Source organism: Scyliorhinus torazame, chromosome 6 (genome assembly GCF_047496885.1).
Source record: "Scyliorhinus torazame isolate Kashiwa2021f chromosome 6, sScyTor2.1, whole genome shotgun sequence".
Lineage (NCBI taxonomy): Eukaryota > Metazoa > Chordata > Chondrichthyes > Carcharhiniformes > Scyliorhinidae > Scyliorhinus > Scyliorhinus torazame.
Window position 1 is genome coordinate 224,112,861 of NC_092712.1, and position 14,037 is coordinate 224,126,897.

A 14,037-nucleotide genomic window follows, 5' to 3' on the forward strand; every position below is an offset into this window, starting at 1 on the left:
TGCTTGATGGCCGATGCAGACACGATGGGCTGAAGGGCCTCTTTTTATGTTGTAAGGTCCTATGACAAGTTAAGTGTCCACGTGGGCAACAAGCTGGCAGATAGAGAATACTGTAATGTGGAGAAGTGCGAGAGCAGAGAACTGCAAGCCCAGAAAGACAGACTGATGAAAAGCAAAATCAGGCGGCTGTCAGAAAATACAGTAATTAGAGAGCAATGAAGGAGCCATCTGTGAACAAAACAGTTATCACTAAGAGTTTTTTTAAAAACTCCTCCAATAAACCAGGCTAAATTTTATAAACAAGGCAATAGAGAAACTGGGAACATATATCCAGCAAAAGCAAGTACAGAATTGAAGACTCAGAGCAACTATAGAAAGCTAAACTCCAATCCGCGGAGATCAACAGAGAATTAACAATTTCTATACTTCAGAAACCACTAAGCAAAAAACTTAATACCCACAGACTTGTCAACCTCTCTCTTCCACTCACCTGAGAGAGGGGCACTTACAAGATTTTCAAAATCAGCTGAAGAGATCTACTTGGAAATCTGGGACAGCCTCAGTGGTTAACCTCCCAAATTCTGCAATGTTCTTACTTCCTGAATGAACTTCTCCAGATGAAAACTCTTCCACCACACTGAAGAAACTATCATAGACATCTTCCCAAGGACACTGTGTAATCAGAATCACATTAATGTACAATAAGGGCAAACATCTAAACACCATCTCCTGAAATGAGAATTCCAAACAGGACAGCGTTCAGTAGATGTAAGTTTTATTTACAAAAAACAGAAAGTAAACAGAAAATATGAGGATCCTCAAACAGGTTTCCATTATAAAAAAATCTACATATATGGAAGTTTCTCACTTCTTTCATATTTCTTTGAATACAAATAACCGGATAAGTAGTCCCAATTTCTCCAATACAAAGCTTCAAGTTTATATTTTATACACAATCATAAATTTTAGAGCCTACCTGAAGTATGATGAAATGGTCCAATCCTATGGGCAAGTATAGTTATTAGAGCTTATGTGCAAAAAGTCTCTTTAAAATGCACCATTCACAAAATGTTTAGAATGTATCAATGATAGCCAAGATTACTTTACATTCCTTAATGTCAGCACATTGTATGTACAGGGTACTTCGTTCATTTTAAAATTCTCAATTATTCCAGTGATGTTTAAATATCATGCTAAACCCTTGATGAAATCCGTATTATGTTTCTCTTAACCTTTTTTAAATTTTTATGTACGAGAACTAGTTTCCTAATAGGCAAATGTAGAAATAATATAAAGTTGGATTTCAGACTATATATATATATATATATTCAATCCCATGGCCTGAAACACTTGACTTTCCAATAATAAAATGAAGAAAAAAATAAACTTTCACTATTATATGTAATTGATTTAAGTGGATAGAAAGAAAGAGATGTACAAGAAAAGAAAAAGTTTGCAGTGCAAATTAAGGTCTTGTGGTTTAGCCTTCCTGACCGAAGTCTTCTGTGAATTTCTTCAACTTCGCTAGGTCCTCATCGTTAACAGTCGGTTTTATGCTTGCTAACGATTGCACCATGTCAGGCTGAAGAGAAAGAAACAGGGAAATTATTAAGTGCAGTTAGAGACGGTCATGAATAATCTTAGCAGATTGTAAGACTATTTTCATATGCTACTGTTTTAGGAGACTTTCAGTTTCAGCTTTCACTCTGAACTGTTAGAATTGACCACAGTTCTTTGCAAAGCTCTTAAATTCCCAACAGTTAATTTCACAAATTAATAGGAACCAAACTTTTGAAGAACTTAACGGTATACTTAATACCCTTCATTTAAAAGTGTGAACCAGTTCTTTAAACATTTTAAACTCAGGCTGTATATAAAGTTAATCTTCATCCAAGGGCAACTCAATATTTTGATACTCAAGATAAGAAATGGTTCAAAAAAGCATTTTACCAATAAATGCTATCCACACTATCCTCACAAACTCTATTTTTTATACAGAGATGTGCATCTTCCTTGAACCTGGCTTTTCTCTATTTTCCTAGGTTGATACTGCTGTATCAAACACCACACATGAATACTAAGTGGAATTCCATTTTTTATATTCTCTGTAGACAATACAACCAACATCAAGGGGCAAGCAGAAAATTTCTTGCTGTGTGTCGATAGGGGCAGAAAGTGGCAAACGGACATTGATAGATTAAGTGAGTGGACAAATCTGTGACAAATTGAACTTCAATGTGGACAAGTGCAAGGTCATCCATTTGGACTAAAAATTAGAGTATTTTCTAAATGCTGAGAGGCAGAGATATATAATGGCCCCCAGAGCAGAAATCACTAAAATCTAGTGCACAGGCACATAAGGAATTAAGAATGGCTAATGGACTGTTAGTCTTTATGAAAAGGTTAGAAATGATATATAATTGTTCAGAGCTCTGGCTAGGCCACATCTGAATTCTACAATCAATTTTGGATCTCAGGAAGGAGTTGGTCTTGTAAGGTTTGCAATTCAGGTTCACCAGAATGATACTGGGGCTAAGAAGTTCATTATAAGGACAGATTACACAAGCCAAGCATGAATTACCTTGAATATAGAAGATGGTAGACAAGAGGGGAGGCGGTGGCATAGTGATATTGTTACTGAACTAGTAAACCAGAGACCCAGAGTAACGCTCTGGGGACCCAGGTTCAAATCCCACCACTGCCGATGGGAGCCATTTGAATTCAATAAAAATCTGGAATTAAAATTCTAATGATGACCATGAAACCACTGTAGATTGTCGTAAAAACCCATCTGGTTCACTAGTGTTCTTTAGGCAAGGTAGCACAAGGTGTTACTTCACAGTGCCAGGGTCCCAGGTTCGATTCCCAGTGTCTGTGCGGAGTCTGCACGTTATCCCCGTGTCTGCGTGGGCTTTCTCTGGGTGCCCCGGTTTCCTCCCACAAGTCCCAAAAGACGGGCTTGTTAGGTGAATTGGTCATTCTGAATTTGCCCTCTGTGTGCCCGAACAGGCGCCGGAATGTGGCGACTAGGGGATTTTTACAGTAACTTCATTGGAGTGTTAATGTAAGCCTACTTGTGACAATAATAAAGATTATTATTAGAAGGGAAGGAAATCTGCCGTCCTTACCTGGTCTAGCCAACATGTGACTCCAGACCCTCAGCAATGTGGTTGACTCTTAACTGCTCCTTCAAAGCCAATTAGGGATGGACATAAATGCTGGCACAGCCATGAACGAATAAAAAAAATTAATAGAGTAGACAGGAGAGAAAATATTTCCCCTGGTGTACGAGTCCAGAATAAGGGGCATAATGTTCGAATTAGAAATAGGTTGTTCAGGGGTGATATTGGAAAACACTTCTTCATACAAAGAGTAATCAAAATCTTGAGCTCTCTCTCTTAAAAGCCATTGAAGCTAGGTCAATTGAAATCTCAGACCAGAGATCAGTAAGATTTTTAATAGGCAAGGATACCAAGGGTTAGGGAACCAAGCTAGGCGGCACGGTAGCACAATGGTTAGCACTGCTGCTTCACAGTGCCAGGGACCCAGGTTCGATTCCCGGCTTGGGTCACTGTCTCTGCTGAGTCTGCATGTTCTCCCCCTGTCTGCGTGGGTTTCCTCAGGGTGCTATGGTTTCCTACTACAAGTCCTGAAAGATGTGCTTGCTAGGTGAATTGGACTTTCTGAATTCTCCCTCAGTTTACCCAACAGGCGCCGTAGTACGGCGAATAGGTGATTTTCATAGTAACTTCATTGCAGTGTTAATGTAAGCCTTTGTGACACGAATAAAGATTATTATTATTAGGGAGATGGAGTTAAGATACAGATCAGTCATTAATTACTCATGGTGAAATAGGCTCCAGGGATTGACTGGCCTACTCTTCATAGAATCATAGAATTTACAGTGCAGAAAGAGGCCATTTGACCCATCAAGTCTGCATTGGCCCTTGGAAAGAGCACCCTACTTAATCCCACGTCTCCACCCTATCCCAGTAACCCCACCTAACCTTGTTGGATACTAAGGGCAATTTATCATGGCCAATCCACCTACCTGCACATCTTTAGACTGTGGGAGGAAACCGGAGCACCCGGATGAAACCCAATGCAGACACAGGGAGAACATGCAAACTCCGCACAGTGACCCAAGCTGGGAATCGAACCTGGGACCCTCGAGCTGTGAAGCAACTGTGCTAACCACTGTGCTACTCTTGTTCATGTGAGTGAGTTAATTTACGGATGGATGGCCACAACTTCAAAATCTAGGAGTAACAGGCCTGGCTGGTGCATTACAGTTTGTTTAAAGAGAAAATGTAAACTGTATCAAAAGCTAGCACTGCGTAATTTAAAAACAAAGTCCAATTAAGGGGCAATTTAGCATGGCCAATCCATCCACCCTGCACATCTTTGGGTTGTGAAGGTGGGACCCACGCAGACATGGAGAGAATGTGCAAACTCCACAGAGACAATGACCCGGGGGCGGGGTCGAACCCGGGTCCACAGCGTCATGAGGCAGCAGTGCTAACCAGTGCCGCTGTGCCGCCCTCACTGCACAGTTAGCAAGAAGTTAGATGTTACTCAAAGTGTTGAGCTCACTATCTCAAGTGATAATCACATGACTGAGGACAAAAAGGAAGAGTGACTGAACAGTTTACAAGACAACTTTAGTTCGGGAAAATAATTTGCCCTATCCTAATTCATCCATTTGGAAAGAATTGCATTTTGCTTTCATTAATTTACCTTAAAATGTGTTCTACGCAATAAATTTTTGTTGCGAACAATTTTCTCACACTAGCTGTAAATTAGCCTTTTATTGGCATAAACCTTGCTTTCCTGGTTCTGTTACGATCTTAATTTGAAATAGCAGCCCAGATTTACCTTTTTATACCATCTACACCATACCTTGTATATCTGAGATCTCCTTCAAGTTCTTTGTTTCAAGTTTTGACAGACTTGGTTCTCCAGTCTTTGCTTATAATCCATTCTTTAAATTATCAGGGCCAGAATTGTCAATGTACCAGCTGTGACAATAACATTGTTACGCTAATTGCCTTATGAAGAGGTAATGGTCATTGACTCAAACGCGAGAGTATAAATGGACACAGCAGAAACAATTGCTGTGGAGTAATTATATGGAGTTTGTATCTCTGGCAAGTTGAATGCAGAATAAACTTGAAGTTAAAGACAAGTTGCTATATTATTCCTCCATCATATACTAACAGGAACAAGAATTGGGGAGGGGAGATGGCGACTCGTAAAGTCACTGAACTAGCAATCTCGAGACGCTGGGTACATCTTAAGTCCCATTCTGACAGCTGGTGGAATTTAAATTCATTTAATAAAAATCTGGAATATAAAACTAATGATGACCATGAAACTATCATTGATTATTGTAAAAACTCACCTGGGTCACTACAGGTGGCTTCAGATCCACAGCAATATGGTTGACTCTTAGTTGTCCTAGGAAGCTACTCAGTTCAAGAACAATTTGGGATGGGTAACAAATGCTAGCCTCGGTAGTGACGTCCACATCCCATGAAAGATTTAAAATATTTTGTGCCTTGGTCTCACCTCCAAGGTGTAAAGGTTTCCCAGTATTTAATTTATGGTTTGATTAGAGCACTGAACAGTTTAAGCATGACTTCAGATTTGTATTCCAGTCTTTTATTAAGTTCAGCAATTTATTTGATTGATTGTTGTTCTGTAGCAATAGTAAAATCTGATGCATACAGGACAAAGACTGCATGTGTACAGTGGCCCTAAAGCATGATAAAGAAGGACTAAGTCACCCAGAGTGTATCAGGAATGGAACGAAATACAAGACTGAGATTAAGAAGATAACAAAAAATCTTGAAAGGGGAATGAGGGGAAATGTTCTCATCTCAAGTTCCTAAAATGGAAAGGAGTGGTGGGGCAGGAGTGAAAAGAATTAAAATAGGGAGAAGTAACGGAGAAATTGAAAATTCATAGCACACAAACTTGGCATTTTTGAAGAATGTGATTCTTTTAATCAGGAATAGAAATGTTAAGGAGCAAAGTAGGCATAGCTTTATGCAGTTCCTTGTGTCGCAAAACATCTCAAAGCACATTATTTATGAAATAACTTCAACATCGTGTGGTAAATGGAGTCAAATGCACAACAATTGTGTGTAACTTTTCACATTTACCAAAGTAACCAATTAAGTTGCACCATACAATGCAAACAATCCAACTGCCAAATTATTTATTACCCAAGTATAGATTCTTCATAGAATTTATAGTGCAGCAGGCCATTCGGCCCATCAAGTCTGCACCGGCCGTTACAAAGAGCACCCTACTGAAGCCCATGTATCTACCCTATCCCCGTAACCCCCACTTAACATTTTTTGGACACTAAGGGCAATTTATCATGGCCAATCCACCTAACCAGCACATCTTTGGACTGTGGGAGGAAACCGGTGCACCCGGAGGAAACCTACGCAGACATGGGGAGAACGTGCAGACTCCGCACAGACAGTGACCCAGCCGGGAATCGAACCTGGAACCCTGGAGCTGTGAAGAAACTGTGCTAACCACTATGCTACCATGTTGCCCTTATTTCAATAAGATTGTTTTGCACAGGCATGGTGGTTTTAAACATTTCACCTTCATGACATGGGGAAACAACCAGAGATCTATCGGAGCCATAATGGTAATATATGTAGAAATTAAGGTCACTTGCCATAGACACGACAGGCTCCAGAAGTTTATCCCCTGGGACATCGATCCAGGTCATCTCCAAAGCATTAGGATCACCAGGTGAACATGGCATTAAGAGGTCATCTACAATCACAGATGGATCAGCATTTGAAGGACCTCTGACCTACAAATTTAAAAAAGGCAAACTACTTAACTAATATGTTGCAAGTTAACAATGTTAAATACGGGCTTCATTTCAATGTTTCTTCTGTACGGTAGCTGGAATAACCACGTGAATTGTTTAACAGTTTGTGAGCTGTTGACAGAAGCAAAATATTGTTCAAAATCTGAAATAAACAAAACAAATGCTGGAAACATTCAGGTCTGGGAACGTCTGAAGAGATAATTAAAGTTAACATTTCAGATTCATAACCCTCTATCAGATCTAGTTGTTAGCTTATAGCAGTCAATTGCTAAGATGCTATGTGCTGCTGCAGCCACAATTTCACAATAGACTGACTGCTCTGACTGCTGAACTAGTGGCATAAATAACAATAAGTATAATTGATTTTGATTGGGTCCAGTCTGAACTAAAGATATTGCCTATCTAAAACAATTCATCAAATAATGTACACATTGGGGAAAATACAATGACTAAATGCAGCAATATGTGAGCATGGAGAGAAACATTCTAACAAAAAACTATCACAGGACACTTTTGTTTTTGAAAAAATACAAACACAGTTGGTTTGAATTTGTAATAGAAAAATCAAAATTTAACATGTAATTTTTAAAAGAAAGATGCTCATGTGCTGTTTCTCAATTTGATAATTAAAATTTAGTGGGGGTTAATAGATTCAGGCGATAAGCCAAAGTTGTCTGATGAAGTTTTTTAAAAAAGCACAATTCCACAGGTCATAAGAATAGACAGATTATACAGAACAGCAAAGAATGACTAAATGATTAATAAAGAGGGATAAATTAGAATGAGAGAAAGCTAGAAGTTTAAAAGCAGAAAGTAAGAGTTTCCACTGGTATTTAAAAAGGAAATAAAAATAAAGCCAGCATTGATCCTCTAGAGTGAGAATGGGGAATTAGTGAATTGGACAGAAACCCTGCAAATGTCTTCACTGTAGAGGGTGCAAATAACATCCCATAAATAATTATGGATCAGGAGGTGAAAGGGAGGGTGGAATTTAAACAATTACAATCAGCAGGGAAAGGCTACCGAGAAAATTATTTCTGCTAAAAACTGACAGCTTCTCACGTCCTGATGGACTTCATCCTAGGGTCTTAAAGTAAATGGCTGCTGAGATAGTAGGTGCATGAGTTGTAATTTTCCAAAATTCCTTGGACTCTGGAAAGGTCCCAATAGATAGGGGAGGCAGTGGCGCAATGGTATTGTTACTGGGCTTGTATTCCAGAAAAGCGGGTTCAAATCCCATCACGGTAGTTGGTGTCATTTGAATTCAATAAAAACCTGGAATTAAAAAGAGCAGCATGGTGGGGCAATGGTTCGCACTGCTGCCTCAGGGCACCGAGGTTCGATCCCGGCCCCGTGAGGAGTTTGCACATTCTCCTCGTGTCTACATGGGATTCACCCCCACAATCCAAAGATGTGCAGGGTAGGTGGATTGGCCAGGCTAAATTGCCCCTTAATTGAAATTTAAAAAAAAAAATGAAATCATTTGTCATTAAAAACCTTCTGGTTCACTATCATCCTTTAGGGAAGGAAATCTGCCATCAATGTGACTCTCAAATGCTCTCTGAAATGGAGCACAGTTAGGGACGGGTAATAAATGTTGGCCAGCCAATGACACTCACGTCCCTTAAAATGAATTTAAAAAAGGATTGTAAAATGGCAAAAAGAGCAGGGAAATTGCTGCCATCTGTAATAAGGAAGTTATAGCAAGACAATGAGAAAATCACAATTCAACCTAGCAGAGTAGTTTGTCAAAGGGAAATCACAATTTACTAATACATGGGTAGGAGGAAATCTGTCCTGAGATTTCCATTTGACAATGTGCCACATCAAAGGTGAGAATGCAAAATAAGAGCTCATGATGTAGGGAGTAACATTAAGAGGATTGGTTAACTAACAGGAAGCAGAGTAGGGATAAATGGAACTTTTTCAGGTTAGCAGGATTATAGAATCTCTACAGTGCCGAGGGAGGCTATTCAGCCCATCAGGTCCACACCGACCCATGTCCACTCCCCGTCCACCCTGCCCTATCCCCATAACCTAACTTGCACATCCCTGGATACTAAGGGGCAATTTAGCACGGCCAATCCACCTAACCCGCACATCTTTGGACAGTGGGAGGAAATCGGAGCACCCGGAGGAAAACCACGCAGATACAGGGAGAATGTGCAAACTCCACAGTCACCAAGGCCTGAATTGTACCCGGTCTTTGGCGCTCTGAGGCTGCAGTGCTAACCACTGTGCTACCATGCCGCCCCTGTGACGAGTGGTGTGCCATGTGGATCAGTGCTGAGCCTCAACTATTTACAATTTATATCAATGACTTAGATGAAGAATGTACAGATGCTCAATTTGCTGAAAACACAAAGCTAGATAGGAAAGTAAATTATGAAGAGGACTTAAGAGTTTGCAAAGGGTTATAGATAGGTCAAGTGAGTGGGAAGAGAATTGGCAGATGGAGTAAAATATGGGAAAATATGAACATGCACACTTTGACAGCAGGATAGAAAAGAAGCATTTTATTTAAATGGAGAGGTATTGTAAAACTCTGACGAACAGAGAGATCTAGGAGTCCTGGTACATATATCAGAATTAGCATGCAGCTACAGCAAGTGATTAGGAAGGCAAATGGAATGGTGTTATTAATTGTAAAGGGTATGGAATTTAAAAGTCAGGATGTTTTGCTACAGTTGTACAGGGTGTAGCTGAGATCTCGTCTTGAGTACTGTGTTATTTTGGTCTCGTTATTTAAGCGAGGATATGCATGTTACAGAGGTTTAATCGACTGATACCTGGGATGGGGGAGGTAATCTTACGAGGAAAGGTTGTACAGTCTGGGCTTATATCCATTTGGGATTTAGAAGATCGAGAAGTGTTCTTATTGAAACATAAGTTCCTGAGGGAACCTGACAGGGTCAATGCTTGTGGGAGAGACTAGAACTTGAGGACATATTTTAAAAAGTCTCCCATAAGATAGAAATGGGAAGAAATATTTTCTCTCAAAGGGTCAGAAATCTTGGGAATTCTTTTTCCCAGACAGCAGTGAAGCAGGCTAAATTAATATTTTTAAGGCGGAGGCAGACTGACAAGGGAGTCAAAGATTATTGGATGTCAGCAGAATGTGGGGTTGAGGTCACAATCAGATCAGCCATGATCTACTGAATGGCACAGCAGGCTTGAAGGGCAAAAGGCCTACTCCTGCCCCTAATTCGTATGTTTGTATGAAACTTTTTCTTTTATTTTTAAAATAAATTTAGAGTACCCATTTTTTTTTTCCAATTAAGCAGCAATTTAGTGTGGCCAATTCACCTATCCTGCACATCTTTTTGGGTTGTGGGGGTGATACCCATGCAGGCATAGGGAGAAAGTGCAAACTCCAAATGACAGTGACCCAGGCCGGGATCGAACCCGGGTCCTCTGCGTCGTGAGGCAGCAGTACCAACCACTGAATCACCATGCTGCCCCATGTTTGTCTGAAACTTAATGGGGGTTAGGGATGACAAATGTACGGTCAAAGAAAATTGTTTTCATGAGAAACTTCAACTTTTGAGAAGAGGGTAATGTTTCAATGGTGAAGGAAAGCAGTTTGGGCATCAGATCAATGGGGACGCAACTTCAACTGAGAGTTGAGCTTCAAAGCTCCAATGTTAGCTGAAGAAGCCAGAGTTTAATAGATTTTGGACAAGGGCAGATAGGTGCTGGCATTAATAAAGTGATACATTCAATTTAGCCAAATAGTAAGCTTTTAAAAACTTTTGATTCATTTAGGTCTTACTATCTATCTGCAATTTGGAGCTTTGCAACAGCTTTGAATTCAATAATGGAGACAGTGGGTTAACAATGAGTGTTGATTGATATACCCGTGAAAACTGAATGATGCTAATCATGTCAGCAAGGGGAGTTTGTAAATGAGGGGGGGCAGGGATAAAGAATGGAGCTTTTTGGCAAACCAGCATACCTTTATACAGTAATGAAAATCTTGAGAGGGTGGAATCCTTTTTGTCATAACAGGTAAGAATGAAACCATTTGAAAGGTGAGCTCGAGTGAACAGTGAGTTGAAGGCAAGGCAGATATTTAATAAAACAATTAAGGATGTGAAGAACAGAAAGGGAGCTCAACTCATTTTGGGTATTATTCTCTAAATTCTACATCTGTCATGGCAGATGTGAACCAGATATGTGAGAACGGGTGAAATATAATTGCAGCTTTGGTCAATTAATTTATTTACATTTACCTGTACAATTAATAGAATGGATCCATATTTCCTGAACATTACTGCAATTTATTTTTATGGTACCTTACCCTCTTGAAATGTGTAGCTGACTGAACCTTTCTGACCGGCTGCATCAAAGCATCTCGGACTATGACACTGATGTCGGCCCCAGAATATCCATCTGTTTTCTTTCCCAATGTCTGATAATCTTCATCAGTCAGACTGTTTTGTGTTGTTCCAAGGTGCAATCTAAACATCACAGCACGAGCACCCTGTTCAGGTAGTGGTATGTAGATACGTTTCTCAAATCTGGAAAACAACAGTTTAAGAATAAGAAATATTATGCCAAAGGCACTAATGATAATGAGGTGCATTAACGTGATTTGGTCAATAATGTTGATTATTTGGTTTACAAACCTTTGCGACTACCTAAAATATGATATTCTGCAATCACAGCATTAAGTTACAGGTAGGAATGTTGGGCTGAATTAGCATTGATAAGTGGACTGACCAAATTCAAAGCATATGATCATCTGCATTTGTTTTTGGAAATACTATGCCAACAGAACATTATTTTCCCTTTAAAACATGAATTTAAAATGGGCTTCAGTAATGATTTAGCATTCCATAATAATATATCAATTAGGCGCCATTCAAGATAAATTGAAACGCCAACTATATCTTCAAAATAATTAAAGATCTCTGCAAGGGGAATCTCATTCATAATTAATACAAATTGATCTTTATGGTATCGGTTTTCCTTTCTTCAAACTTACAATTTGACTTTGATAAAAATACATCATCCAACAGAAAATCATAATAAAAACCATATAATGTGAATAATTTCCAATTTTCCCCAATGACAGCATTGTCCATTTGAAAATAGATGCAAGATTATGTTAGATGCGTGCATTTAAGATTTCCCATATATAATGTCATTTCATAGAGAGAAATAACTGGCAAGAGAACACCAGAATGTTTACACAGTATTTCATAAGCTCTTTGTACAGTTGCACTATTTGATTACAGCACAAAGCAATATTCGACTGTTCTGCTTTGTTAAGAATTATAATTGTTCAGTGAAAAGTTGCTCTTTTCTTGAGTGCACCTCATTTCACAAGGGGCAACTTTCAGTTTGCTTGACAGCAGGTTTGTCAACCATAAAAAAAATGACATCATTGTGCGTGCGTCCATGCAGCTAATAGGGAGTCATAATTTGTTTACCAGTATGGATAATCTTCTGACAGATGATATTTTCATTTAAAAGGCATTATTTTTTTGAAAAAAGTTGCATAAACATTTTACCTTCTTCTAATGGCAGAATCTAGAACCCATGGGATATTGGTTGCTCCAAGTACCAGGATTCCTTCATTATCTACTCCAACACCTGTGAAAAGTTATCAGTAGTTTTACTGTGTAACAAACATTGTGTACATAACAGGACATAGTAGGAAAGTAGGAATTTGAACAGTGATAAGTTGAATTATCCCCTCAAACTCACCATGTTGAAAATTCCACAAAGTGAAATTTTGATTATCTAAACTAGGGTAGTTATACCTTAGTGTCTAGTTAGACATGTGCTAATTAATGTTTAGGTTCATGATTCAGCAATGAGTCAGATCATTCATTAAAAAAATTGCAGTTGACTTCCGGTTGCGGCGATGAACTGCTAAGCCGCACGTTTCGGCAGCTCCCGTTCTAACGGACTTTTGGGCTCTTTTTGGGAGCCCCAAAGGAAATTTTTTCGGACCAAACCCAGTGTGGGGTGACGAAGTAAGGAGTCCCCCCTGGTGTGTATGGAAAAGATCGGTGGTAGTGGCCAGATTGCGAAGGATCTTTTGGAGCAGCGGCAGAGAAGGAAGAAGCAAGCTGGCGACGGATGGAGCCCAGACGACATGGGGCCCGGACCAGCAGGAATTCCTTCGACGGTGTGTGGAGGAATTAAAGAAGGAGGTGCTGGCGCCGATGTTATTGGCAATCGAAGGGCTAAAAGAAACGCAAAAGGCCCAGGCGATAGAGCTCCGTGGGGTGAAGGCAGCTGAGAACGAGGATGAGATTCTGGGCCTCGCGGTAAAAATGGAGACGCACGAGGTGCTACATAGGCTGGTGGAGCAGATGGGAGGAGGATTTCAAGAGGTGGGATATGCTGCCGCTCTCACTGGCGGGCAGAGTGCAGGCGGTCAAGATGATGGTCCTCCCAAGGTTTCTTTTTGCGTTTCAATGTCTCCCCATTTTGATCACGAAGGCCTTTTTAAAGAAAATAGATAGGAGTGTGGTGAGTTTTGTGTGGGCAGGGAAGACCCCGAGGGTAAGGGGGGGGTTCCTGCAGCGCAGCAGGGACAGAGGGGGACTGGCGTTGCCGGATCTGGACGATTATTACTGGGCCGCCAATGTGGCGATGGTTCGCAAGTGGATGAGTGAGGGAGAGGGGGCGGCGTGGAAGAGGCTGGAGATGGCGTCCTGTAAAGGAACGAGCCTAAAGGCGCTGGTGACGGTGCCGCTACCGCTCTCCCCGAAAAGGTATACCACGAACCCAGTGGTGGTGGCAACCTTAAGGATCTGGGGGCAATGGAGGCGACATAGGGGTGTGACGGGTGCCTCTGTGTGGTCTCCGATCCGGAACAACCATAGGTTTGTCCCAGGAAGGATGGATGGAGGGTTCCAGAGCTGGCATCGGGCAGGAATTAGGAGATTGAGAGATTTGTTTATTGACGGGACGTTCGCGAGCCTGGGAGCGCTGGAGGAAAAGTATGAGTTGCCCCCGGGGAATATCTTTAGATACATGCAAGTGAGGGCGTTTACGAGGCAACAGGTGAGGGAATTTCCGCTGCTCCCGACACAGGGGATCCAGGATAGAGTGATATCCGGGGTATGGGTCGGGGAGGGCAAAGTGTCCGAAATATATCAGGAGATGAGAGACGAGGGGGAGGCGCTGGTAGAGGAGCTGAAGGGAATATGGGAAGAAGA

The 14,037-nt window shown here is 40.7% G+C and overlaps 1 protein-coding gene across 1 annotated transcript in view; it reads right to left on the reverse strand.

Annotated features, from left to right (window-relative positions):
* Positions 1-758: 758 nt before the first annotated feature.
* The window catches only part of vps4b (vacuolar protein sorting 4 homolog B), a 44,826-nt gene continuing 31,547 nt past the window's right edge, over positions 759-14,037 (reverse strand). The window contains exons 8-11 of the mRNA XM_072509473.1: positions 12,376-12,457; positions 11,160-11,379; positions 6,698-6,838; positions 759-1,582 (exon numbers count right to left, since the gene is read on the reverse strand). Coding sequence (XP_072365574.1) covers positions 1,481-1,582; positions 6,698-6,838; positions 11,160-11,379; positions 12,376-12,457 — 545 coding nt within the window. The 3' untranslated portion in view covers positions 759-1,480. The remainder of the gene's footprint in view (positions 1,583-6,697; positions 6,839-11,159; positions 11,380-12,375; positions 12,458-14,037) is intronic.